The sequence below is a fragment of the Acinonyx jubatus genome, chromosome B3, assembly GCF_027475565.1.
Source record: "Acinonyx jubatus isolate Ajub_Pintada_27869175 chromosome B3, VMU_Ajub_asm_v1.0, whole genome shotgun sequence".
NCBI lineage: Eukaryota > Metazoa > Chordata > Mammalia > Carnivora > Felidae > Acinonyx > Acinonyx jubatus.
In genome coordinates this window covers 1,610,217-1,637,848 of record NC_069386.1, presented here as the reverse complement: position 1 = coordinate 1,637,848, position 27,632 = coordinate 1,610,217, and the positions used below count along the sequence as shown (strand labels likewise).

At 59.0% G+C, this 27,632-nt stretch overlaps 1 protein-coding gene across 10 annotated transcripts in view; it reads right to left on the bottom strand.

The window, feature by feature from the left end:
- ARNT2 (aryl hydrocarbon receptor nuclear translocator 2) overlaps positions 1-27,632 on the bottom strand; it is a 148,915-nt gene that overhangs the window by 105,794 nt on the left and 15,489 nt on the right. For 6 of the 10 annotated variants that reach the window (XM_053223451.1, XM_053223450.1, XM_053223449.1 and 3 more), the window contains exon 2: positions 3,850-3,964. In XM_053223451.1, coding sequence (XP_053079426.1) covers positions 3,850-3,964 — 115 coding nt within the window. Of the gene's footprint in view, positions 1-3,849; positions 3,965-8,879; positions 9,062-10,528; positions 10,790-23,683; positions 23,797-27,632 lie in introns of those variants that run through there. The other 4 variants (XM_053223453.1, XM_027068260.2, XM_027068261.2 and 1 more) reach the window with 4 other exon arrangements.

The following is a 27,632-nucleotide window of genomic DNA, read 5'->3' as shown; positions in this document are numbered from 1 at the left end:
TCTCCGCTGGGGCCAGGTCAGCTGTGGCTCCGGCGAGAGAGCCAGGGGACGGGGAAGGGACGGCCCTGTTCTGGAGCCAGAGTTCCCTGGGGTCAGCGGGAGCTCGGGAACCAGGGTTTGTCCGCAGACGATTAGAGACCACGAAACCGTGCCTCCCCTCTTGTGCACACATGACCACACGTGTGCAGCGATGAGATTCGGTAACTCGGAAAAGCACGATGCGGGGCTGAGCCCAGCAGATAAATCAGTGCACAGACAACGGGCCAAACCCTCAGGACAAGTCACCTGACCTCACGGGCCTCCCTGCTCAGCAGCACAGGAAACCTAGCTCCTGGGGACACGGCCACAACCAGGACGCTGCCTTTGGGTCTCTGTCACCCCTTCACACCCCGACTTCAAACACGACAATCACGAGGCTTATTTCCTCTGCTGTAAAAGCTCTAAGTCAATCACGCTTGGCTTTGTGTCTTCCAAGTGCCTCTGTCACGAAGCCTCTGGATAACAACGGAGAGAACCAAAACGGGACTTCTGAGTCCTACCGTGTTCACTTTCAAGAATTCGGTACAAAACGTTGGGCTGAAAACGCACTGCCTCACTTTCCTGCCAACGAGCAAGAATTCGCAGTGCGAGGCCAGGAAAGGCTGCTCTGGGCGCGCGAGTAAAGAGCCGGCCGTGTGCGGCCCCGGGACAGACCGAGTCATGACCACGACGCGTCCGCAAAGCTGAGCCGGCGGACGGAGCTCGCCCGTGCTCTGCAGGAGAGGGGGCAGCAGGGGAGGCCGCTGGGCCAGCCCGAGGCCCCCGGCCACGACCAGAAGTGCGCCCCCCCCCCACCATGGCCCTGAGATCGGGGTGGGGGGATCTCGGCAAAGATGAACAAAGTGACTCACTTCAGCGCGCCCCCCCCCCCCACATGTGGAATCACTTTGCAAAGAATCTGAAACTCCTGAACCTTCACCTTGTGTTCCGGCGGCCAGCGGGGCGCTCAGCTTGCCCGCAGCTCCCGGGGAAGGCTGCCGGGGCAGGGCGAGGACATCCAAGCCCCGAGGGTCCTCGGGGACGGGCCAGGCAGGCGGCCAGGCGGGTCCAAGGCCTGCGAGGGGCCGGCTCTGCGGGGACGGCCGGGTGGCCGTCCCGGGATTCTGGACGCTTCCTCCACCAGAAAGCCCCGGACAGGGGCAGAGGGCGGGCAGAGGGCCCCCGCCCGTTGCCGCTTCCTTTCCCTGTCACCCGGGCCCCTTCTCTCTTCTCCCTCCCCCCCGCCTGTGGCTCCCAGCACACCCCCACATTCCGTGGATAAAGGCGTCTGTCCTGGGACAGAAGCAGGGCCCTGCCGTGGGGTCACCTGCGTGCTGATGAGCGTGACCTCCATCACGCTCTCCTTTGAGTTTGTCTCAGTGTTGAGGCTGCGGCCAGAGTGTTCGCAAGAGTAGAGCAGGGGCCTCGATCACACAGCTTCAGCACCGGTGACAACGCCAGGTGTGAGAAGCTCTCTGGACGGAGCCCTGTGGGAATGGTCACTTCCTTGCTTGGACACAGGGGCCGAGTCCCCAAGTCACTGGAGTTTTAGCAGAAGGAGCCGCGGTGTGCTCGCTCCCCCCCCCATGACGGGGAGAAGGAAGCCGGCACCTTCCTCACGAGGGAGGACCGCGGAGGACAGGCCTCCTGATCTGTGGCAAAGGGCTCATGCCTTGTCCACAGGCAGCCAGTGGTCAGTACCATAGCCCCTCCTGAACCTCTCCTTTCTTTTTTTTTTTAATTTTTTTAACTTTTTTTTTTTTTTTTTTTGTGAGAGAGACAGACAGAGCTTGAGCAGGAGAGGGGCAGAGAAAGAGAGGGAGACCCAGAATCCGAAGCAGGCTCCAGGTTCCAAGCTGTCAGCACAGAGCCCGACACGGGGCTCAAACTCACAAACCGCAAGATCATGACCTGAGCTGAAGTCGGACACTCAACCGACCGAGGCCCCCAGGCACCCCTCCTTTCTTTTCCTGACATTGGACGTGCTGGGCAGGGGTGGTGCCGACCTCCAGGATGTGCTGTGTATGGTCTGCTCGGGAAGGGAAGCTGGGGCAACTTCTGCAGAGAAGACACTGACCACAACTCAACTGCCAGCCAGGGCCGGAAGCACAAGTCAAGGTCCAGATGTGGGCTGCGGGCCCATGTGGCCCAGCCCCGAGCGGGACGGGAAGGCGGGCAGGACTCCTGGAGGTTCAGCACCAGCCCCGGGTACCGAGGGGCTGATCACCCTGCAAACCACGGGCTGGGCTTGACCATCTGGCCTCTTGTTAGAAAGGACGAGGCCAGCCATGGGGCTCCGTCTCCAAGGGACGGAAGTGAGGGAGCCACACGTTTGAAATAATTTCAGGGACGTCTGGGTGACTCATTGGGTTAAGTGTCCGACAGGCACAGGTCATGATCTCGCCATTCCGGAGTTCAAAGCCCCGCGTCGGGCTCTGTGCCAACGGCTCGGAGCCTGGAGCCTGCTTTGGATTCTGCGTCTCCCTCTCTGTCCGCCCCTCCCCTGCTCATGCTCTGTCTCTCTCTCTCTCTCTCTCTCTCAAAAATAAACCAACATTAAAAACATTTTTTTAATAATTTCAGGGGTGCCTGGGTGGCTCAGTGGGTTGAGCATCCGCCTCTTGGTTTCAGCTCAGTCCTGATCTCAACGATTCGTGGGTCTGAGCCCCGTGTCAGGCTCTGCACTGATGGGGCGGAGCCTGCTTGGGATGCTCTCTCTCCGTCTCTCTGCCCCTCCCCTCCTGGTGAGCTCTCTCTCTCAAAATAAATAAACATAAAAAAAATAATAAAGTAAGTTCAAAACACCTGGAATCTGTTAAAAAACAAGTCGGTTGAGGGGTGGACGGACCTGCACCCCTGCAGTGGCCCGGCGGGGCCTCAGCCTCACCCCACGGCCGGTGTGGGGGTTCTGCTCCAGCACCCACTCTGCTCACCACGGTCCTGCCATGAGGACCGGCCCCGTGGCTGTGGGGTCACTGCACCTGCACGCTGCGAGCGGCTGGGCATCGCGGGACAGCTGGGGCAGGCCCTGCACTCCGCCTCTCGGCCTCTGCAACCCCCCCGACACACTTGGAAATCTCGGCCCCTCGCGTAAGGGCCACGCGGCGCACCGTGACAGACTGATGTCCGTCAGGAGGAAGTCATCAGCCATTTCGCTGGGGACAACACTGACTTGATGGGCAAAGGGCAGACGGGTGTGAAAACGTCCGTCCCGTGTTCCCTGCAGGGATTGCTGTCAGCTGGCTCGTTCTTTAGACTGCGTCTGGGACCACAGGTGCTACGCTCATGACGAGACGTGGTTTTCCGTCCCCCCAGTTCAAGGGCCATGTCCGCCCGGCACCCCCCGCCCCCAGCCCTGGCCCGCACCCCTTCAGCAGCGTCATTAGCAGCACAGACAATGCAAACGCCTGGCCTTCAGCTGCCGGGCTGTAGCCAAGGTTTCGAAAGGAATTCCTACAAATTCCTGCACGGGACGGAGCAGAGGCAGAGCACCAGGGGGGTCCTCGCCACCCGCCCGGAGCTCAGGCATGCAGCCTGCCCCACCCCAGCTGGCGTGCAGAGGCAGGGGGACGGAGGGGCGCCCCCTCCCAGAGATGGCCTGACCAGGGCCCAGGGGGCCGCGACCCACCTCCCATCACAAGGACAAGCAAACAGAAGGTCCCAGCTGGGTGCAAATCACGCGCAGAGTTGGGGATCTTGCAAAATCTAAACAGCATGCAAACCGCTGAGCTTTGATTCTCCGGAGGGGGAGAGACACTATTGCCCTAACGGGTCGAGAGCGTTGCCCAACACGTATTAAGCCGGATTCCTGGAAACGCTGAGGGTGCTTACCCGGAACGCCGCTTTCCTCCACGGGAGGGCATGGCTCCCGCCATCCTCACCTGTCCCGTGGCCGCCATGGGGGCAACAGGCAATGTCACCGATCCAGGGATGTCTGAAGCCATTTCTGGAATGCAGACAAGAGAGGGTCTGTCAATGCCGTGAAAGGAACGAGCAAGAAAGTCACCCAGCAGTAGCGGAAGCAGCCTCTAGGGGGTGCCCTTACGCAGAGCCAGGAGGTGAAAGAGGGCACAGATCTGCAGCCTTCATAGGGACACCTGGAGGGACACCTGGAGGCAGGTAAGACTTCCACGGACGCAGCAGCGTGGCCAAAACCTGAGGGGAACGAGCACCACAGAAAGCAAAACCGCTCGGATGCAGCAAACCCACCGAGAAGCAGGAGTCAGCCCCCCGCGGCCCCTGCCACCTGGGCGTGCGTCCTCAGGGGCAAAGACTGTTCCCCATCCTGAATCTGGACTCAGAACCCTGGATATAGAGCCCTGCATAGCCCCGCCACTCACCACGAGGACACTGAGGCCCAGGGAGCCTCAAAGCATCACCACAGGCCACAGGATGAGCCAGGGACAGGGCCCGTCCGATGCCCCAGCTCTCACGGGATCACGTTCCCCAGGATGAGCATTAACGTAACGAACGAGAAGGTCTGAAAGATCCACCAGCTGGTGAATGAACAAGGAAGATGTGGAATCTACGGTGGAGTATTCCTCGGCGATCAAAAAGAATGAGGTTTTGCCAGTCGCAACAACGTGGCTGGAACTAGAGGGAACTATGCCAAGCGAAATTAGTCAGAGAAAGACCAGTATCACAGGACTTCACTCCTTTGTGGAATCTGAGACACACAACAGATGAACATAGGGGAAGGGAAGGAAAAATAAGATGAAAACAGAGGGAGGGGCGCCTGGGTGGCTCAGTCGGTTGAGCGTCTGACTTCGGCTCAGGTCACGATCTCGCGGTCCGTGAGTTCGAGCCCCGCGTCGGGCTCTGTGCTGACAGCTTGGAGCCTGGAGCCTGCTTTGGATTCTGTGTCTCCCTCTCTCTCTGACCCTCCCCCGTTCATGCTCTGTCTCTATCAAAAAAATAAACGTTTTAAAAAAATAAATAAAAAGAAATAAAATAAAATGGAAGTTTCTTGAGGGGCTTGGGGGGCTCCGTCAGTTAAGCGTCTGACTTCGGCTCAGGTCACGATCTCACGGTCCGTGAGTTCGAGCCCCGCGTCGGGCTCTGTGCTGACAGCTCGGAGCCTGGAGCCTGCTTCGGATTCTGTGTCTCCCTCTCTCTCTGACCCTCCCCCATTTGCGCTCTGTCTCTCTCTGCCTTTCAAAAATGAATAAATGTTTAAAAAAGTTCAAAAAAAAAAAAACAACAGAGAGGGAGACAAACCATAAGAGACTCAAATGCAGAGAACAAAGTGGGGGTTGATGGAGGAGTGGGTGGGGGGATGGGCATGGGGGATGGGCACTGGGGAGGGCGCTTGCTGGGATGAGCCCTGGGTGCTGTATGGAGGCGACGAATCCCTGGGGTCTGCCCCTGAAGCCATTATTACACAACATGTCAACCGACCTGAGTTTAAGTAAGGACATTTTTCAAAACGAGGAGAAGGTCTGGCATGACCTTTCCTGTATGTCACTCTCCGAACACCTCACTCCTAATGAGCTGGACACTTCCGCAAGCGGGTTGAGGCCATCTCAGACATTCTCAATTTCAGGGAAACCACACGGCTGAACGGCTTCTCCTTCCTACTCTGTAGAGGGTTCCTGAACTCAGGCAGAGTGCTAAACGCCAAAGTAAATACTCGAGGGTCCTCTCTGACTCTGCTTACTGTTCCGGAGATTGGGCCCCACACTTGCCCGGCCCGGCTCCTACCCTGGTCAGGAGGGAAGCTGTAGGCTTCCCAGATGTGCTTCGAGAAGACAGGTCGGGATAAATACGGGAATTGGGGCCCTTGTCAGCGGAGCACGGGCACCCGGGGTCCGGAGGTGCTCAGATGGGGCGGGTTCCCGCGCCCCGCCTCCTTCCAGAAACCAGGCAGGCGTCCGACAGCTGCCCCACATTACTTCCAAAGACATCGAGTTTCATAAACACATTCTAAGGTCAACTCAAACGACTGTGCTCCAAACTTCTGAAGGAGAATTTTAGAATACTAACAAACAAAACCTTATTTAGCTGCTGGGCTCTGGTCACAGATATCCGAGAGCTGTCACAGTTGCCGGGTTTTTTTAAACGAAGGTACACACTGCGGGGGAAGTACTCTGGGGGGGAAAACCCCTTTCTTAAGGTAATGCTCTCCCCTGTCAACAATTACTGTACTGGATTGGTGACAGCTGGACAGCGTGAACAGGGATGACCTTGTCACCGCAGCTGCTTCTGATAAGAAAGCCGTCCTCTTTCTGAAAGGGGGACTGAAACAGATGAAGTCCGTGAAGGCCCCAAAACGGAAGGCGAAATCCCTCTGCCAGCGCAAATACGGGTGAAAACGAAAGTCGCCACTTCCCAAAACAAACCGCACAGAGTCAGTCCCCTCAGATTCTCCGAGAAAACGTCTTCCACGGTTAAGCAAGCTAGGAAAAGCCACACACCATTCGCCCTCCTTGGAGCGTCCTTTATTTTATTGTTTTTTTTAGATTCTGTAACATTTATTTATTTTTGAGAGAGAGAGAGCGAGCGCGCGCGCGCGCGCACATGCGCGGGGGAGGGGCAGAGAGAGAGGGAGACACAGAATCCGAAGCAGCTCCGGGCTCTGAACCGTCAGCACGGAGCCCAACGTGGGGCTCGAAGTCACGAACCACGAGATCATGACCTGAGCCAAAGTCGGATGCTTAATCGACTGAGCCACCCAGGCACCCCTGAGTGTCCTCTGAAAACATACTGGGCAGTCCTGTATCAGGAAGTCTGACTTTGATTAGAGCAGTATGTCATGAAAAGGGGGTAAACAGAAGGCAATGTGTAGTTAGGACAAAATGATACTCCTCCTATTTTTTATGGGAAGACAAAAATATTGGTTGTTTTTGTAATACAAGTTACAGAAAGCAAAAGTCCCCAAAACCTGACTAAGGGGCACCCGCTGTCCACTCCTTTCCTCAGATGAATGAGGGGAGCAAGGAGAGAGACTGGCTGCTTTGCACGAGTGCCCAGGCTTGGCCAGGGCAGGGCAGGGCAGGCCCCGTCTTCGTGGCACGTCAACACCCTGTCTGCCCCACTGGACGCTATGCACGGGTGGACCTCCTCTGCCTCCATTGGACCCCACTGAGCACACCCCCGAGCCCTCTGAGCCTGTGCAGGACACCGGGCGCAAGCCGACAGGGGGACGAAGATGTTAGAGCTTTGGGGCACCCGGGTGGCTCAGTCGGTTAAGCAACCGACTTCGGCTCAGGTCATGATCTCTCGTTCTGTGAGTTCGAGCCCTGCGTCGGGCCCTGTGCTGACAGCAGGGAGCCTGGAATCTGCTTCGGATTCTGTGTCTCCCTCTCTCTCTGCCCCTCCCACCCCCCATACTCTGTCTCTCTCTGCCTCTGAAAAATGAATAAACCTTAAAAAAAAAAAATAAATAAATACACTTAAAAAGAAGACATAAACGTGGCCAAATGAAACACACAGACGCTAACAAAACCGGGAGTCATTTTCTTACTGTAAGGAATGAAGTTACTTCTAGGATTTCAGGTGCTGGGCCACAAAGGGGGGTACGGCCATACAGAGGGCCCTCCCGATCGCTCGGCGGCCCCCGCTCACGACAGTTCACCGAGTGATGCGGGAGCAAAGGGCTGTGAGGGGGGAGCTCTTCTCCAGGGCCGACTTCATGCCTCCCTGCACAGCATCACCACTGCAGGTGGGGTCAGCAGACAGGCCCCGAGTGTGCCTCCACCCCTGTGCCGTCCCTGACCTCCCCGACCTCCGCCCTGCCCGTGCCCCCACGGGGCTTCACACACGGGCACACGCGGGAACACCGCCCTGACCCCAACGTGGACACGGCCCTCCGGCAGCGTCCCTGAGCAGGTGCACAGACATGGCCCCACACCCCTGCGCGAGGGCGGAGGCAGGCCAGCGGGGCCGGGGAGTCCTGGACCCCAGGCCCTTGGCGGCCCCAGCAGACGCTGGAAGGGGAGGCAAGGTCACGGTCCTCACCCGGACTTTCCCACGTAGTTGGGGCTGACCACACAAGAAAGGAGAAGCATCTAGTGAGGCACAGAAACATGAACGGTTTTACTGACAGATCACGTAGCAAAATTCAAACCCACGGTACAAACAAATGAGGGACTTTCAACTGTACAAGGGACACTCTGTCACATGGTAAAATAGTCTCCTGTCCCTTGTGGGTCACCCTGAGGCCTCGGGACCTCCCGTGCAGCCCTTGGCACCCAGGCCTTTGTCCCCGTGCCCCCACCAGAGAGCTGCCCCCGCCTCCCCCACCTGGAGCTCTCTCCCCCGGGGCTTCGAGGTGCCAGACGCCCCTCCCACTCACAGGCCCCGCCTCCTGGGTCTCCCTGCTCCCCTCCACCTCTCCTCTCCCCAGGGCATCTCGTCCAGGCGCTTGGCCATGATCCCAAATGCACCATCGGGGCCTGCTGTTACCCCTAAAGGTCTCTCCAACCTCTGGGTTCCGCTGCAGGCCTGCCTCAGGCCCCCCTCCGCTGGCCTCCTGCACCTACTCTCCCCCCCACGCATCGTCACGGGGGCCAGATCTGCCAAGACCAGCCTCGCTCATATCCTCCGGCGGCTTCTGTCCGCTCCCAGCACAAATGTGGAGCTCCCTGCCACATCCAGCCAGTCCCCGTGTGGTCAGGCTGCCACCCACCCGTCTTGAGCTCTGGTCACACTGCTTGCTCTCTGTTTGTTGAACACGGCGTGCTCCCTCCCACCTCAGGGCCTTTGCACACGCTATGTTCTGTGGCAAGAACGCTCTCCTCCCTCTTCACCAAGCTAACTCCTAACAGTCATTCAGCTCAGCTCAAACATTACTTCTGCAGGAAGCTTGTCCCTGGCCGGTCCCTTCCCCGGCCTGGGCCCGGTCCCCTGTGGTTCATTCTTACCACACCTGTGCTGCTCCTGCTGCGAAGCAAGGAAGGTCACAGCCGTCCAGGTGGACGATGGCAGGGCCTGAGTGATGCAGCTGCGAAGAGGGCGTTCAGGAGGGAAGAGATGATGTCAACGCCCCAAAATACTCCATGTGTCACCGTCAGCACCCAGAAAGGGAAGATTCTAAAAAGCCTCGATCACCTGATCCTCCCACACGGAGACTATGGGGCAAAAAATTTCCGGAGGAGGAAGGAAAGTACGGTTGGGCCGGATGCGCATTTGCATCTGTGCACGCCACACACCTGACACACGGGGCCTCCGCGGCCGGGCGGGGCGTGAGCTCAGACCTCCCTCCGGCCTCTTACCCCGAGGGCCGTGTGCCAGCTCGGGGTCCTGGGCGCAGGCCTGGATTCCCCATCGCGCGACTCGGTTTCTCTACCTGTGCTCCAACCGGGAAATGGGATTAATCCAGACCCTGCTTCCTTTTGCAGAGGCTGCTGTAAGAAAATGGGGCCCCGTCGCGATCACAAACGGCATTCGCGAAGCTCTGCTTTTGCGCCGGGAGCTTGGCAGAGGCTGGGTGGTCAGGGACGAGAGGACCCCTCCTGCCTCTGGTGGAGACGGGGCTGGGCAGAGCCCTCGCGAGGGCCGCGGGCTGCGCAGGTGGCCTGGCAGCACGTTGTGGGAATGCCCACGAGAGCCCAGGAAGGCTTCCTGGAGGAGGCCACACCTATGCCATCCTGGCCGTGGAAACGCTCTGGGAGAAATGAAGCAGGATGCACGGAGTGCCCTCTTCCGAAATGTATTCCTCTGACTGCTGCAGAGCTGTTGACCGGATCCGCCCGGCCCGGCCCTTGGGGGGCGTGCCCCCTGGCTCCCGTGCCCTGGCGGTCCCCACCTCCTGCGACATCAACACTCCTCCCCCACCTCAAAGGCGGCCCTGGTGCACGGACCTGGGCGCGGGGTCCGGGGTCATAACCGACGGCAAATGCACAAACAGGCAGAATGATCTCTGTCCACAGCAGTCTGACTCCAAATGCAGACGCCCCCCACCCCCCACCCTGGGAAGCACCAACTCCCGTCACACACACACACACACACACACACACACACACACACACGGGCAAAATGACTGCCTGCCTCGCCCAAAGTTGCAATGAGCTTCTCGGCTCGTTTTAACATCAGTATGAGCTAAGGGCTCTGAGAGCCTCGCCACCACCCAGAGAACAGAGCTGGCTCGTGATGTAGCATCTAGCTCAAGACCGGCTCCCATTTCAGACGCAGACATATTGTGCCGGCACAGGCAGCGAGGACACGGGGAGAAGGGAGCCCGGGAGCATCACGGATGCCAGCGGCACGAGGAAGTGAGAAAACACCCCGGGCCCCCCCCCACCCCGCTATTTCATGGAAATCGCAATAAGAAAAATATCCCTTGATCTTCATTCACAACACGGGGAGAAAAATTAATTACGTGCAAACTTTCACAAGACAACAACATGATGTTTTCACGACAATTCCAAGAATCGGAAGACCAGAAGGGGTCTCTCCGGGGGTCGGGGGTGCACAGAGGCAGCTAACAGGCAAAGAAAAATGTCCTCCCCAACAGCCATGTCTCTCAGAGCAATTCCTTCCACGGAAATCACACCCGATATCACAGCCCTACCTTTTCCGAGGGATTAAACAAAGATCTCTCTTCCTGGTGTCCAACACCTTCTTGGGAGAATCTGTTATCCGTGTAGAAGTGCCAGGAGCCGCTGGGAGGAAACGAACGGAATTTGTATTCCACTCAGAAAATGTCATCACAGATCTGTTTACCTAAACTGTGGACCATGATTCAGCCGTGAAAACTGTCTTGCATACTGATCAATTTATTTGCAGCAAAATTTCTAACATTAACTGCTTAGGTTCTGAAAATTCGGCGACTTGGGTTTCTCACGCAGCCACAATATGCATTGAAAACGTCTAGATTATTATTAACGCGTCCTGGGGGGGGGGGGGGGGAGATCAGAAAGATTCCTCCAGACCTGAGAGCAAGGGAGTGTCCCTTCCACTTCTGGAAGGAAGGCAGGATGCTCGATTCCCAAAGGCCCTCCGTGGGGTGGGATTTTTATAGCTCAACGTACAGAAAAGTCATCAGACCGAGAGCCCGGGGCCTCGGGCCCCAGGTCCTGGCTACGTTTTAAGCAGCCCCGTGTCCTCTGTAAGGCAGGCTCATCCCACAGGCAGGCTGGGTCCCCGCAGCAGGACGGAGGTGGTGGACACGGGCGAGGCCAGGCCCTGCCTCCACCAGCCGGTGCCTCCAGCCTGGGCACGGGCCTTGGGGCATCGCCGTGTGCCTGAGCTCCCCCTCCCTGCCCCCACCGCCGGCAGGCAGGTTTTGGCTTTGGAGAACCAGAGTTGGTGCAAGGTGGCCTGGAAGAAAGGTGGGGAAACTTCCATCGAGATGATGACTCCGGAGCAGGACGTTGAGGGCAAGCTCCACGCTCAGCCTGGGCCCCCCCTCGGGGCTAGCCACAAGGGGACCTCCACCCGGCCTCTGTGTCACGCTCGGGGCAAACCCAATGGCTGAGGGACGGCCATCGGTGCTACAAACAGGGCGTGCTGCGTGAGCCTGTCACCCGAGCTTTCATATGTAAAGTGCGTTCTAGACGAACTAAGCTGAAGATCTCGTGTGCGGGATTCGTCCTCTCAATCAGACGGTTCACAAATATAGTGCGTTGTTGCAGGAGGAAACATGTGATCATCCACGGCCATATGGTGAAGGCCATTCATTTTACACGCGGCACCAACGACTGAGAACTTCCAAATACTTACACGTAAAAGGAAATGTGGGCGTTAACAGCAACACTGAGGGAGCGTGTTCGCTAACACCTGAAGCAAGGCCTCTCTGTCCTCTTTGAAAAGGGGCGGGAACAGATCCATAAGTGAAAATCCAAAGCAGGCGAAAGGCCATTACCACAGTGCATTGTGACCAGCACCTTTGTGGGTCTGTCCGGTATTCGGGCCTTGGTGATAACAAACGACTATGAGCATTTATCAAAACGTTTATTTCTGTTTAGGCCACGTATCTTTCAAGAAAAAGTCGTATTTGGACGCTTTCCTATCTTTGTAAGGATGAAGTGATACCCAACCGGGTCACCTTTGCCACCTCAAAAATGCACAAGGCGGGGAGCTTCAAAATCAGACATACCAGGGACACCTGGGGGGGCTCAGGAGGTTAAGCATCCGACTTCAGCTCTGGTCATGACCTTGCGGTCCGTGAGTTCGAGCCCCGTGTCGGGCTCTGTGCTGACAGCTCGGAGCCTGGAGCCTGCTTTAGAATCTGTGTCTTCCCCTCTCTCTGTCCCACCCCCACTCGCGTTCTGTCTCTCTCTCTCTCTCAAATATAAACACTAAATTTTTTTTAATTTAATTTTTTTTAATTTACATCCAAATTAGTTAGCATATAGTGCAACAATGATTTCAGTAGTAGATTCCTTAATGCCCCTTCCCCATTTAGCCCAACACTAAAAATTCTTTTAAAAAATCAGACACGCCAAAACAATCTAAACAGCTTGTCGTCCGTCCAGACACAGCTAAGAAAACAAAGGGTCCGAGGAAAAGCAGCAGACGTTCGGGAACATCGAGCCCCCAGCACAGCACCTCTCCGCCAGCCCCCGCTGCAAATGGACGTGTTTAGTCCCATGAGCTGCAACGCCAGGCGGCCGGGCAGCCTGGCCACGGATGGAGCCTAGACAGACCGCTGGGGGCCGCTGTCACACGGGTCCGAAATGACAGCACAGTAATGACCCGTTTTTGTTAAGATGTCAGGTCTCCATTCAGGAAGGTTCAGCTTCGGCTTCAGCCGGAATCACAACCAAACAGCCACCCTGCGTGACGTGCGCCGATTCCCTCCGCGCACCTCCGGTGGGTGTGTGAGCAGAGACCGTGTGTGTCCGTGGGTCTTAAGGCAAGCCTCCTGGTTGGGGGGGCACAGCCAACACCCACATGGGACTCTCATCCCCCACCTACCACTTCCTAGGGTATCTCGGGTGTGAACCCTCAGAATACAGAGCTCTCATGATCAGCATACAGTGCATGGGATTCCACGGAAAGTGAGCGAGCAGACCCAGGACGCCGGACTCCACGGCAGCCGCTGGGAGCTCGGACAGAGCTTGGGGAGTGGACAGAAGCTCTCTGTGAAATTCTGAAATCTGGGCGTTGTGCAGCCTAGCCCGGAGGGAGGGGAGAGGAGGAGAGACAAGGGGAAGGTGTGAGGGAGGGCTGAGGAGGGGATGGGAGGGCAGGGAGGGGTGGGAGGAGGAGGGGAAGGGAGGGGTAGGAAAGGGAGGGGGGACAAAGGGAAGGGGTGAGGGAGGGCTGGGGAGGGGATGGAGGGACAAGGAACGGGTGGGAGGAGGAGAGAGGGGAGGTGTAGGGAGGAGGGGGAAGGGGTGAGGAGGGCAGGGCAAAGAAGGGGTGGGAGAGGGGAGGGGAGACAAAGGGAAGGGACGAGGGAGGGCTGGGGAAGGGAGGGGTGGGGAGGGTTGACCAGGGGAAGGGGTGAGGGAAGGCAGGGGAGGAGATGCCAGGGAAGGGGTAGGGAGAGGAGATGTCGGCAGGGAAGGGGTGGGAGAGGGCAGGGTGGGGCCCACCCCGAGAGGAGGTGTCTTCGGAGCCCCACGAGGCTGCCAGGCACCGCAGGCTCCTTGGCCCTCCCGCAGGGCAGTGAGGCAGCGTCGTTATCCTGGCCTCCCCGGTGGGATAACGGTTATCGCACGCAGTTAGCGCATCGGCCTGGCGCCCAGTGAACAACCTGAGACACTCAGGAAAGTGCACGTGACGGGAGACAAGGCTGCACGAGAACAAAGAAGACAAGACAGGACGTGAGACAGCAAGGTGAGGCTCCAGCAAAGACACGCGGGGAGTCGGTTACTGGAGGCGGGAGGCCAGGCCACCGGCCCACAGGCAGGGACAAGGGGTCACAGCGGCCACGACACGCGGTCCCTCCCGGTAGCAACCCCACACCTGGCCTGGCCATCCCGGCTTCTCAGCGCCGGCGGGGGACGGGACCGAAGGCCTCCACGGAGAGGGGCCGGCTGCTCCTCCTGGCCGTGAACTCGTCATTGCGCCTCAGCGGGAACCCAGTGCCTGCAGGATCCGGGTGCAGCACGAGGCCCCGGACGCACAGACAGGAAGGACGGAGCCACCGAGGTCGGGGAAGAAGGAGCAGCAAGCGGCCCAGGACGAGAGCGGCAGGTGCAGCCGCCGGGCCCCGGCCGACCGCAGCCCGAGCCGCAGCACGCGTGGAGGGGCCGCGGGCGCTGGAGGCGGGGAGCTGGCGGGTCGTGTGAGCCGTTTACCCAGGAACCAACAGCGTCAGACGGGGTCTCCTAGATCCTGTGGCCTCACCCACTGTCATCCAAACAGGGACGCCTCTGGGGGACAGTGGGACAGACGCTCAAGCGGACAGCAGCCCGCACGCAGGATGGTGGTCGGTCTCCAACAAGAGGCCGTGTCCCCGGAGCCAGGACCCCTCTAAACCACGAGTAAACCGCCGCCACGTGTAGGCTCCCCAAGCCACCCAGCGGCCGAGACCGCCCGCTCAACCCTACGGAGGTGGCACCGGGATGCGGACACGTGGCCGGACGAGGTGAAAGCCCATTATGTGGCCACGACATGCCACTCGCCGGGTCACCGAGCCCCGAGGAAAGGTGAGGTCCCGGAGGGCGCAGTGTTTATTCCCGTATCTCGCGGCGTCACAACGTCCTTCGGTGGTGGCCGTGTTTCCCTTGTGGCCGCATCTGGGAAAACTGGGCCCCAGAACGGAGCTCTGATCGCCACACCCCTGCTCCAGCATGCTTCTCCCACCGGCTGTGGTCCGCACGTTCGCGGCCCCCAAGACTCCTGGGTCCCCTCTAATCCCCTGTGGGACGGGACCAGGGGGGGATTTGGGCACGAGGGTGGAGCCTTCACTGGGATGAGTGCCCTTTTAAGCAGAGGCAGGAGACCTCGCTTCCCTCTCTCTGCCCCCGGCCACGTGAAGATACAGCGAGAAGGCGTCCATGGGCGAGCCCTCACCAGACACGCGACCGGCACCTTGACCTTGGACTTCCCGCCTCCAGGACTGGCAGAAGTAAGTGTCTGCGGGTTGAGCCGCCCAGTGTGTGGCACCCTCGTCACTACAGTCGCTCGAGCAGACTGAGACCGAGTCCCCAGGACACAGCGCCTGCGGTAAGACAGGGGGCCCCCACTGCGGCAGGCTCAGCCAGGCTACATGAGGCGTCGACCCGGGACCGGGAGCCCACGCGGGGTGGGGGGTGGGCTCTAACCGGAGGGGGCTGGGCAGGCACGGGGGGGGGGGGGGGGAGTGTAGAGGAAAGGACCAGACCGGGTGCAGGCGGATGGAGATCATTCATTCCCTGGTGTCCATGTGCCAAGTGTGGGAACTGGGAGGTGCTGGCCCTCTGACACAGGTGCTATAAGTGAATGAATGAAGAAGTGAATGGATGAATGAATGGGTGAGTGAATGAATGGGTGAGTGAATGGGTGAATGAATGAGTGAATGGGTGAGTGAATGAGTGAATGGGTGAGTGAATGAGTGAATGTGTGAATGAATGAGTGAATGGGTGAGTGAATGAGTGAATGTGTGAATGAATGAATGAGTAAACGAATGAATGAGTGAATGCATGGATGGATGGATGGATGGATGAGTGAATGAGTGAATGAATGAATGGATGGGTGAATGAGTGAATGAATGAATGGGTGAGTGAATGAACGAGTGGGTGAGTGAATGAATGAGTGAATGAGTGAATGAATGAATGGGTGAGTGAATGGGTGAGTGAATGAATGAATGAATGCGTGAGTGAGTGAATGAATGGGTGAGTGAATGAATGGGTGAGTGAATGAGTGAATGAATGCGTGAGTGAACGAATGGACTCCAAGTGTGGGTGCTACCTGACGAGGCACATCCAGGTTCACAATTATTCACACACAAAATCAGTGCCAAGCCATCAACCGCAGTGTCGAAACCTCCTCGGGAGCCCACGAGCCACCCACGTCTGCCCCGGTAACGGCCTTGGCGGGGGGGTACTCTCCATATGGAGGGAGTGAGGGGAGGCCCCGGCCCCGAGACGGGGGGCTGTGGGACGAGGGGTGACACGGCCAGCGATATGCACAGGGATGGCTGCTGGGTGGCTGGGAGGGAAGCGTGACAATGAGAAGGGCTGGGAAGGTGAGCACGGGGGGCCCCCGGTGACAGGTGGCCAGTTCGCAGGACCGACCGGCCTCAGCTCGGCAGCACCGGGCTTTGCTGACGCAGAAGCAGAACTAGACGGCAGCTCTTCTCAGGGGGGGTTACTGTGCCCTGAGAAGGCACACTCCCTACACTCCTCTGTCCCCTGTCCCCTCACCACCCCCACCCCTGTGCCCCCTTCTCCACCGCCTGCCGGTGGTCCCCAGACCCCTCACTCCAGCCCTCACCTCCTGCTCGTACTGAGCTGTGACTCCCGATTCCTGCCAACGCCCCCCCTCCCAACAGAAGTACACGTAAACTCGACATATGCCCACACCCCCGCTCTCCCTCTGAGGCCCCTCCGTCCTGGTTTTGTCTCTCTAGACCCAGCTTCCGGCCTCAACTTTTCAGGCCCAGTCACACACTGCCATCTGACTCTACCTAAAGACCAATGCCAACGTGGTAGGGTTTGCACAGGATGCTGGAGAAGGCAACTTTCTTATTCTCGAGCCCACAGATGCCCAGGTCAGGAGGGACACTTCTCGGTCAAGAAATCTGTAAAACCCGGGGCGCCTGAGCCTGGGTGGCTGTCGGTGGGGCGGCCGACTTCAGCTCATCTCATGGTCCGTGAGTTCATGGTCCGTGAGTTCAAGCCCCGCGTCAGGCTCTGGGCTGATGGCTCGTTCCTGGCGCCTGCTTCCGATCCTGTGTCTCCCTCTCTCTCTGCGCCTCCCCCGCTCATGCTCTCTCCCTCTCTGTCTCTCTCTCTCTCTCAAAAATAAACATTAAAAAATTAAAAAAAAAAAAAGAAATCCGTAAAATCCTAACAAAAAGGTACGAACCCTTCCCATTCTTTACATACAACTCCTTCTATAAAAATGCCTTTCTGGAGGGGCGCCTGGGTGGCGCAGTCGGTTAAGCGTCCGACTTCAGCCAGGTCACGATCACTGTCCGTGAGTTCGAGCCCCGCGTCAGGCTCTGGGCTGATGGCTCGGAGCCTGGAGCCTGTTTCCAATTCTGTGTCTCCCTCTCTCTCTGCCCCTCCCCCGTTCATGCTCTGTCTCTCTCTGTCCCAAAAATAAATAAACGTTGAAAAAAAAAATTTTTAAAAACATGCCTTTCTGGAAAAGGAAAAAAATAAATGTGAGGATGCCCCCTTGTTTACACAACAAACTGATTAAGGAAATCACATATCCTTCCGTAGACACGGAATCCCCTTCCAAACGTTTTACGAAACAAAGTACTTTTCTCGAAACAAAGTAGTTTCCTCGTTGAATATATTCCTTGATGAACGTATTCATCCATCATTTGACAAATAGGTCTTGTGTTCAATTTTAAACAGTGAATTACTCTCTATCTATAAAATATTCAAAATACTAAAAGTGTTTGCACGCAAGGCGTTGTAATGTGTTTTTTCATTCTTGTGCTCTCTGGTGCCATGGACCAATGGGATCTGTCCTCAGTGGCCGGATCTCTGCCTGGGACCTAACGTCGCAGGGAGCAGCGGGTGGGCCCCTGGAGGACAGAATGCTGGGGCTCCCGGCCCCCTGAAAAGCCCGGGCGGCCGAGGCCCTCGGGGATCATGGGACACACCTCTGGCTTAGCAGACCTGGGCTCCCGGAGCTCATGGGAACACCATTCCTGTCCCAGAGGCTCTGGCCCAGCAGAAGGTCCCGTCTGTGTGGACCAGCTATGCCAGAGGCCAGCACACTTTCCTGTGTGGGGGTCAGGGAGCAGGTATCTTAGCTTCAGAGGCCACGGGGTCTCCGTGGCACCTACTCATCCACACAGGCATTACACAAAAGCAGCCCCAGATGCCACAAAATGAGTGGGCTTGGCTGTGCAGCAGCTCATGAACAATGAAATTAGAATCTCATACATGTTCACATCACGAAATAGCGTTCCTTTAAGCCCCCCCAATCATTTAAAAATGTAAAAATAGGGGCACCTGGGTGGCTCAGTCGGTTAAGCGGCCGACTTTGGCTCAGGTCATGATCTCACGGTCCGTGAGTTTGAGCCCCGCGTCGGGCTCTGGGCTGACGGCTCAGAGCCTGGAGCCTGCTTCCGATCCTGTGTCTCCCTCTCTCTCTGCCCCTCCCCTGCTCATGCTCTGTGTCTCTCTGTCTCTCAACAATAAATAAACGTTAAAAAAATTTTTAAAAAAATGTAAAAATAATTCTAACTTGTGGGACACAGAAAAATAGGAGGCCGGACAGACGAGGCCCATCAGCCGTAACTGGCCAACCTCTGGCCTAAGCAAATAAGCCCAGCGATCTGGGCCAAGAACCCGGGGGGGCTGGGGAGCCCCCTACCTTTAGCTCAGCTCAGCCGACCCGTGGGCAAGGCACGGCCCTCCCACTGTGCCCGAGCCGCAGGGGAGCGGCAGGCCCCCGGGGGTGGCACGTCAGAGCCTGTCCGGGAGGCAGAGGTCCCCGGGCGCAGATGCAGAAGCAGCCGGGTCCCTTCAGAGAAGTGTCTTCACTGCTGGGCTACCTGCCCAGCGGGCGCTGCTCTCCCCAGGGCCACGCAGGCTCGCCCGGCTCGGGGTGAGAGACGGGCCCCCTGCCAGGGATCTCTGAGGAAGCCCGGGGATGCAGGGCCCAACCCGGGCACCGGCAGGAGCCACCGACAGCCGAGCTGAAGGAACAGAGGCAAACGCAAGACGACAGCGTCTTGCCACAGGAGCTGGACGGGCTGGAGCACCGGGGGAAGAGAGAGCACGGAGGGAGGACACGGGAGGAAGGAACCCGAGAGGGAGGTGGGCTGGCCGGGAAGGCGCCATCCGCCCAGCGTGTCCCCACCACAGCCCCACGACGCGCCGGCCCCGGGACGGGCTCTAGGGTCAGCTGGCCTCGGACACCAGCGCAGCTCCGGGGCAGGGCCCCAAGAGGAAGCTGGCGCTGGGGAGCTGGCGTGGTGGTTCCGGCGGGAAGGGGAGAGCCTGCCCCGGCGTGGGGCTGGAGGGGCTGGCCCTGCCGTGACCGGACCCCGGGCAAGAGCAAGGCCACAAGGGCCACCTCCAACCAGCCAGGGCCCCAGCGATCCCAAGCACCCACCTGCATGGAGGAGAGCGGGGCCCCCAGAAGACCATGCAGAGGAGGCCCAGGGCCCGCTGGTCACGATGCCCAAGGCTGCTGACCTCCCGGGGACAGTCTGAGGCACAGGGTTCCAGTTCTATGCTGACCTCCTGGGGACAGTCTGGGGCATGGGGTTCTGGTCCTGCTGACCTCCCGGCCACGATCTGGGGTGCGGGTTTCAGTTCTATTGCTGCCTTTACTGGGGGGAGGGGTATTGGTGGCAGGTGACTGGTTGGCTTTTCTGGACGATGTGTTGGTTCCCTGGACGATGCCCAGTGTCCCGTGGGAGGGACGATGATTGTGGACTCTGGTAAAGGGTATGAAGATGGCCGGCAAGCCCCCCGGGACCCTGTCCGGGGAGGGGGACGTGTGACTCATCACTGCTCATGCAGCGCCCAGAACAAGGGTAGCGGGGCAGGTGTGCGCCCATCCTGGGCGAGCTGAGCAAGGAGAGAGGAGGGGTCGTCCCCTGGCTCACGGTGGCCACGCGAGCCCGGGCAGGCCGCCCCATGGCTTTCTTGGTTCTGGGGGCAGGTACGGAGGATGCCAGCACTTCAACCCCCCATTCGCGATTCTGATGGTTTCTCTGTGTCACAAAGCCAAAGAGGAACCCCACGGCCACGACCCTGGAAGGAGCAGGCGGATCCCAAGCCTCTCCCGAGAGGCACAAGGAAGAGAGGCTAAGAAACAGGGCAGGTTTCCAACCTGAGACTTGGGGTCCTGAAGGAAGTGGCCGGCCTGGCCAGGGGCCGGGCTCCCGGAGGGGCGGGTTGGGCCTGGGGAGCGGGGAAACCACGCAGATCTCTGAGCCTGGACCACGCACATGCAGCCACGGGGCCGGCGCACCTGTCACAGGGTGCCCGGGAAAGCCCTGTTTTCGGCGGTGCTATCGGGGCAGAAGGCCCAGGAGGCCCTGGCCGTCCCCGGAACAGCGGCCTTCGTGTGGGGGGGGGGCCCAAGGTGCCCGGAGAAGGAAAGACCCGGATGATGGCCGGAGGGTTGGTGGGGGGTTGTGGGGGGCAGGAAAAACAGGCATGTGCCACCAAGGCTGCCCGGTCTGTATTTTCTCAGCATGACAACAATGTCCCGTGGGTGTGACCACAATGGAGGGTGGGGGGAGGACAGGAAGACTAAGGACATGCTGTCGGGGGCGCATCCTACACCAGAAAGCTACCCGTGACCCCGCAGGTGAGGCGGAAGGGTCTGGCATCCCCTGGCTGGACGAAGGCTCTGTCACTGCACTGTTGTCAGGCCACTGCGTGCCTCTGGTCCGAAAACTGCACCTGCTGACACCTGCTGTGTAGGTGCACGAGTCCGGGAGGGGGACACACAGCCCTGACCTCGTTTCTTCCGGCCCCTCCTCCGTGGGACCTCGGCCCTCCTTCAGCCCCCGTTTCTGCACTGACCGGTCGAGGACACTTCCGCAGACAGCGGCTTCCGGCCGGTGAGATCACCGCCGCACCGCTCTGGCGTAAGGTTGAGCACGGGGACCGCGGCTGGGACACAGAAAGGCACCCGGCTCCCGCCTCGCCCACCCGTGAGACTGGCTGAGTCACCGCCGCATTCCACCCGTCTGCAAAGTACGCATCCTCCCCTACTCGCGCCTCGTGAGATAACGTCCGAGCCGCCGCGAGCAGGTCAAAGTGGCAACGCGCGACGCGAGCACCGTCTGTTACCCCACCAGCATCTTCCCTCCAACACTCCGGGTCTACGCACAGACGCGCTCAGGTGTGTGATTCCACAGCACTGCCTGCTGCAGGAGGGGAAAAGGGCACCCACGTCGCCGCGGGCCCACGAGGGACGCCCCACCTGGTCACCAGCAGGTATAGTTTTTACGGCGCACGCACCTCACACCGGTGCCGCCCAAGCCACTGCACTAAGCCCACAGGCGCCCACAGCCGACAGAGGCCGTCCCCAGCGCTGGCAGGACAGGCAGGTGGGGGGGGGGGGGCCCCGACACCCGGGAGGCAGGGCTGGGGGTGAACAGGCACAGAGAAGTGAAGCCACATGCGGACTGTGATCCCTCAGAGGTCAGAACAAAGGGCATTGTCAGGGAGGCAGGTCTGGAAGGGTAGCAGCGAACCTGCCGGGGCTGAGACTGTGTAAACGTACAAGAAAAGAACCCCCTCGGAGAGCGCAGCGGGCAAGCCCTGGGCGACACCAGGCCACGGCTTCCTTGCGGGGCTCCTGCTGTGACCGCGGGGCTGAGGCCAGCGACCTACACTTCCTCAGACGGCGGCTCCCTGACCTCCAACCGCGGGGCATAATGTGCTGAGGTTTCACAGACGACCTCAGTCTCTACATTCGAAACCAAACTCAGTGTCTCCTCCCCAAACCACGTGGCAGGCTGACTTCCATGCATCCTGCCAGCAGACCTCACTTAAGTCCCGAGGCTCTCAACTCCTGCCTGCCCCCCACGAAGGGTTTCTGGGCGCCCGTCCTGCATCAGGTACCCTCCCACGGCCTATCCCCCCCCACGAAGGGTTTCTGGGCGCCCGTCCTGCATCAGGTACCCTCCCACGGCCTATCCCCCCCCACGAAGGGTTTCTGGGCGCCCGTCCTGCATCAGGTACCCTCCCACGGCCTATCCCCCCCACGAAGGGTTTCTGGGCGCCCGTCCTGCATCAGGTACCCTCCCACGGCCTATCCCCCCCACGAAGGGTTTCTGGGCGCCCGTCCTGCATCAGGTACCCTCCCACGGCCTATCCCCCCACGAAGGGTTTCTGGGCCCCGCCTATCCCCCCACGAAGGGTTTCTGGGCGCCCGTCCTGCATCAGGTACCCTCCCACGGCCTATCCCCCCCCACGAAGGGTTTCTGGGCGCCCGTCCTGCATCAGGTACCCTCCCACGGACTACCACCCCCACGAAGGGTTTCTGGGTGCCCGTCCTGCATCAGGTACCCTCCCACGGCCTATCCCCCCCACGAAGGGTTTCTGGGCGCCCGTCCTGCATCAGGTACCCTCCCACGGCCTATCCCCCCCCACGAAGGGTTTCTGGGCGCCCGTCCTGCATCAGGTACCCTCCCACGGCCTATCCCCCCCCACGAAGGGTTTCTGGGTGCCCGTCCTGCATCAGGTACCCTCCCACGGACTATCCCCCCCACGAAGGGTTTCTGGGTGCCCGTCCTGCATCAGGTACCCTCCCACGGACTACCCCCCCCACGAAGGGTCTCTGGGTGCCCGTCCTGCATCAGGTACCCTCCCACGGACTATCCCCCCCACGAAGGGTTTCTGGGTGCCCGTCCTGCATCAGGTACCCTCCCACGGACTACCCCCCCCACGAAGGGTTTCTGGGTGCCCGTCCTGCATCAGGTACCCTCCCACGGACTATCCCCCCCACGAAGGGTTTCTGGGTGCCCGTCCTGCATCAGGTACCCTCCCACGGACTACCCCCCCCACGAAGGGTTTCTGGGTGCCCGTCCTGCATCAGGTACCCTCCCACGGACTATCCCCCCCACGAAGGGTTTCTGGGTGCCCGTCCTGCATCAGGTACCCTCCCACGGACTACCCCCCCACGAAGGGTTTCTGGGTGCCCGTCCTGCATCAGGTACCCTCCCACGGACTATCCCCCCCACGAAGGGTTTCTGGGTGCCCGTCCTGCATCAGGTACCCTCCCACGGACTACCCCCCCCACGAAGGGTTTCTGGGTGCCCGTCCTGCATCAGGTACCCTCCCACGGACTATCCCCCCCACGAAGGGTTTCTGGGTGCCCGTCCTGCATCAGGTACCCTCCCACGGACTATCCCCCCCACGAAGGATTTCTGGGTGCCCGTCCTGCAACAGGTACCCTCCCACGGACTATCCCCCCCACCATGAAGGGTTTCTGGGCACCCGTCCTGCATCAGGTACCCTCCCAGTCACTGTCCTCAAGTCAGAATCGAGTGGATGGTCCACTGTGAGCTGTGAACCAAAAAATAATATTCTACGATGTGGCTCTCAAGACCCGCGCTCACGTCTTAGCAGAGCCATGGCAGAGTCCCTCGACGTCACGGGTCAGCCACTCCTGCTGCCCCTCCTGCCTGTGTCTGTTTCGTCTCCCTTTCCCACTCAGGTCCACAACCGCGTGGCCCCAAACGTGGCTCGCTGCGACCACATCCAACACAATGTCGAGTGGGTGCTGCAGACCGACTCGTGCCCCCCTGCGCCCCACTCCCCTGTTGAGGCCCCAGCTCCCAACGTGGCGGCCTGGGAAGGCGGGGCCTGTGCGGGCTGACCAGGCTCAGATGAGGTCTCGAGGGTGAGGCCTCGCGCTGGGATCAGTGTCCTTGCTGGAGGAGGTGACGGAGAGCAGGCTACCCCCTCTGCACCAGAGCAGACACGGCGACAAGGCAGCCATCAAGCCGGCAGGGGTGCTCCGGCCAGGAACTGAACCGTCCAGCACCTCGCTCTTGACCTTCCCAGACTCCAAAATGAAAACCTGAACTTCTGTTACCGAGGCTGCCGGGTCTACGGCCCCGCGTTACGGCGGCCCGAGCTGACCCGGGCGGTCGGTCAACGGCACCCAGTCAAAGAGGGTGTTTGTTTCTCACCTGTGAAACCCGTTCCTCCAAAGGAGATCATCTGACCTGGTCAGGAGCAGCGAAACGCCCTTTTCCCCCCGCACGGAGCCGGAGAGGGAACAGCCTCGTGACCGAGGCCCGTGACCTTGCACCAAGCCCGCCCTCCCTTCCCTTCGCCCAGTCCACCCCCACACGGCAGCCCTGGGGGAAAGGGCCATGGAGAGGCGGGGCTTCGCTGGATGGGCAGGAGGTCGACAGAGACCGAGTTCGGGAGGCAGCTGGGCTGCCGTGAGGGCCGTCACATCTAAGAGGACGGCACCCCAAAGCCGGCTCCGCTCCCACAGCTTAGCTCCGAATAGAGAGTAGGCGGACCAGCACCGCCCAGCTGTGGCTCTACCTAAAGGAGAGACAGCCCTCAACTACCGTCCAGTCCGGCCACAGAGGAACAGGGAACCTTTTCTCCTGTTTCCGTGCACCCCCTACATGCTGCTCTCTTCTCCCCTAACCGTCCAGTCCTGAGAGGTACCTAATTCGCCGGAGACTCACGGGCAGACGGGGGGACCCGAAATAGGGACCGTGGCCCCCGATGTCATCCAGTGGAAATGCCACCGGAATACCCACCTTCACAAAAGAGGGTGGGAGGGAAACACGCCCATCAGGACTGCACGGAAACACGGCCGTTTAGGGGGCCACGGACAGCAGCGTGCCACGCGTGGGCGTGTCAAGGGTGGCACAGCGCCTCGGGCTCCGGGGACGGCATTCCTGCCGGGAGGTGTTCAGAGACAGGTTCGAGTCCCTTGGCCCTCTTTGTCTTTGCTCCTTTCTGTTTTCACTACACTTGGTTTAGGTTTGCGTTTCTTTTCATTTTTCTCACTTGCAGTCTGCCGTAACTCCTGCCTCCGAGGCTCGGGGCCTCTCATTAGTTCTGGAAGGTGACCAGCCTCTTCTCCTGGATTCCGGCCGGCCCTGCACCCGTCTCTGCCCACGGCTCTAATCTACGTGCATAAGTAGATTATGCACGGGGCTCTGACTCAGAGCCCCATGCTCCTGGGTCCTGACTCAGCCTCTGTGCTAAATGCTCCGTAATTCCTTCCATCCCACTTTCTAATTCATTAATTCTCTATTCAACTGTGTTTAGTAGCTATTAAGTTCTTCCACTGATCCCCTAATCTTGTTTATTTTTCAACGCTGTAATTTCCTGACAGCCCACTTGGATGTAAGGACAGCCGGCCAGCTGGCTGCCTTCACGTGCACCCTAAGGACCTGGGCAACGAGTGTCTCACAAAGAGTCACAATTGACAGAAGATCTGAGGCCCCTCTTCCAGTGCTCCTGGGCTACGTAAGGCCCAAAGCGTCCTAAATGACCCCAGGGAAAAGGTCACCTTCCCCAGGGAAAATGAGATAGGACGTCCCAACAGCCAAGCTGGAAAGGATGAGGCAGATTTAATTTGATGAGAAAAAATAATGCAGTAACATGGGGCTTGCATTCAAGAGTCCTGAGAAATTCCTGTCAGTTACAGAATGTTGTTTGGTGCATTAAGGTTCAAACCCAGTAAATTACAGGCTAAAAATGGCCTCCTTTGTACCATGAGATGTTTTGACATAATTTCCTTTTCACTGATTTTAAAATCGTGACCATGGTTTCTTTTCCTCTGCGTTGGCCTGATAGACTGCAGCCAAACCTTTTATTTTCAAACCCTTGAATCACTTTCTTCAAGTCGTAACTAGTATATGATGGTATACTTGGGCATCAGTCATTCTACTCAATTAGAGAATCTTGTTCTCTTAAAACAAAACAATTAACCTAAATGCTTTGAAAAGCCACCATTTTCCAGTGAAAGACGCCACACTGAACTCATACCCTGTCTCTCCTGAGTCCCGACATCCCATCAACAACAGTGAGGGCATTCCGTGAACCCCCGATGCCAAGAAACTGGAGTCTTCTCTGGGGAAAGAAATGAGAGATTTATTTTCTGAAGAAGTTTAAATCTCCCCAAAGTGATCGAGGAGTTGGGTCCTCCTGGAAGACCACTCCATGAGGTCTATGTCCAACTACCAGAATTTCCAGCAGGACAGAATACAGAGAAAGAATTTAGTAGGTTGAAAGGGCCACTGAACACCCAGAACAATAAATGAAACAAATCCCCACACCAAGGACCGACCTTCATTTTACAGATGAGAAGAAAGGAAAGCAGGGTCCCCAAGAGCCCAGAGTGAGCTCCGGGGCAGGGACACGGCTCTGGTCCCTCTCTCATGCTGCCCGATGCCCAGCTAACGACGTCAGTCACCTCTCCCAGGACAGCTCACTCACACACCCAGTGCCTTCCTCTCGAAGCCACCCAGGAGAGCCAGGGTGACAGTGGAAAGAGAGTGCGCCTGGGATCAGAACAGCCTCACACTCACCAGCTGTGAAATGGGGCCATTAAGCCCCAAGCAGCAGGAAGATCCAATGAGTTCATGGATCCTGAACCAGGTGGGTTGGGCAGCAGCGGGCACAGCACTGGGCTTCGCGGCCTCTGCCTCGGTGGACCTCGGGGTGGTCCAGGAACCAGGAGCATCAGCGTCACCTGGGGACTGGTCCGAAATGCAAACGCCGCCCCCCCTGCATCCCGGCCTATCCACCGACAGAGCCTCCGGGACGGGGCGGAGGGCGGCGCTGGGCCCCACAGGCCTGCCTCCGGGGGATGCTCGCAGGTCTCGGGGAGGAACGGCGTTACCTGTAGGACGGCGCCACCTGGTGGCCGACAGGCCTAACGGACCTGCGCTGTGGGCGTGCTCGGGGCGCAGGCGCAGAAGACCGCACACGCCTCCCAGCAAGCCGCATCCTTGGGTCTCCCCAGCATATCCCAGCACCTGAGCACCGGGACTGGTGACGGCAGGCAGCCGACACACACGTGCTGAACGGATGAAGGCAAAAAGGCCCGTGTCCGAACCTCTGGTTTGTCCACAAAGTGTACAAACTCGATTGCCCTGGACGTGGCGGGAGCCACTTAAGTAGGTGGAAGCAGATGGGGGCGCCGAGCCACCGTGTGCAGAGGCAAGTGCCCCGCACAGAGTCCGGGGACCCTCTTGAGCGGCCGTCCCCCCCCCCCCCCCCGGCCTGTCCGGTGCATGGGAGGTGCTGGGAGGGAGGACGGTCCCTGGGTGATGCCCGCGAGGACGGGGAGGGGGAGGAGTGGGGGGCAGGGCACGACTGGGCTGGAAAGCAGCAGGTGGGGAGGGCGGGAAGGACAGTCACAACAGGACAGGGTCTCTGATGAGAGAGAAGGGCGGGGAGAGGGACAGGGATGAGGGAGGGGCTCTCGCTTAGGAAAACGCAGCAGGTGCCTGCAGGCCAATTATTCCAGAAAGAACCCCGGCTCTTGAGTTACTAGGTCTTTCTTTACAAAGTCACAGTAAATTACAAACTTATCTCTTCAGTGGAACACAGAAGGAGCAAACGAGCCTCCTGGAATAAATGAAAATGCACATCTCAGCGCGGGCGTGCACCAGCAACAAAGGGCGGGACACGCGACACGCCGACCACCGTCTGAAGGAAGGTCTTGCCGAGAACTGCGGTCTCACGAATTGCACACGAGCAGCTCACCTGAAGAGCCTTGCAGCGTGTGTCGGGAGAGTTGGTAATTAAACGCCCAAAATCCCTACTGACTTTATTAGACATATGATCGTCCTTACACGGTTAGATTATAATTATTTTCTATTACATATTTCTATTACATATTATAATATGTCAGGAAGTTGACATTTAGTTGAGGGAAGTATTAGCCTTACGGGCTTTTTTTAAAACTCCCCCGGGAGCTGCACTCACCAAGGAGTATCTGCGGCTGCCCACAAAGGGTGTGCAAACCCACAGAGGAGGCTTACCAAGCATGGGGGGCTCTGAGACCACGAATCCCCTTCCTCAGCCCTGGCCACACGGGACCCTGATGTCACGGCTGACAAACGCCCTCGTGAGTCAGCCTCGTGACACAACGTCACC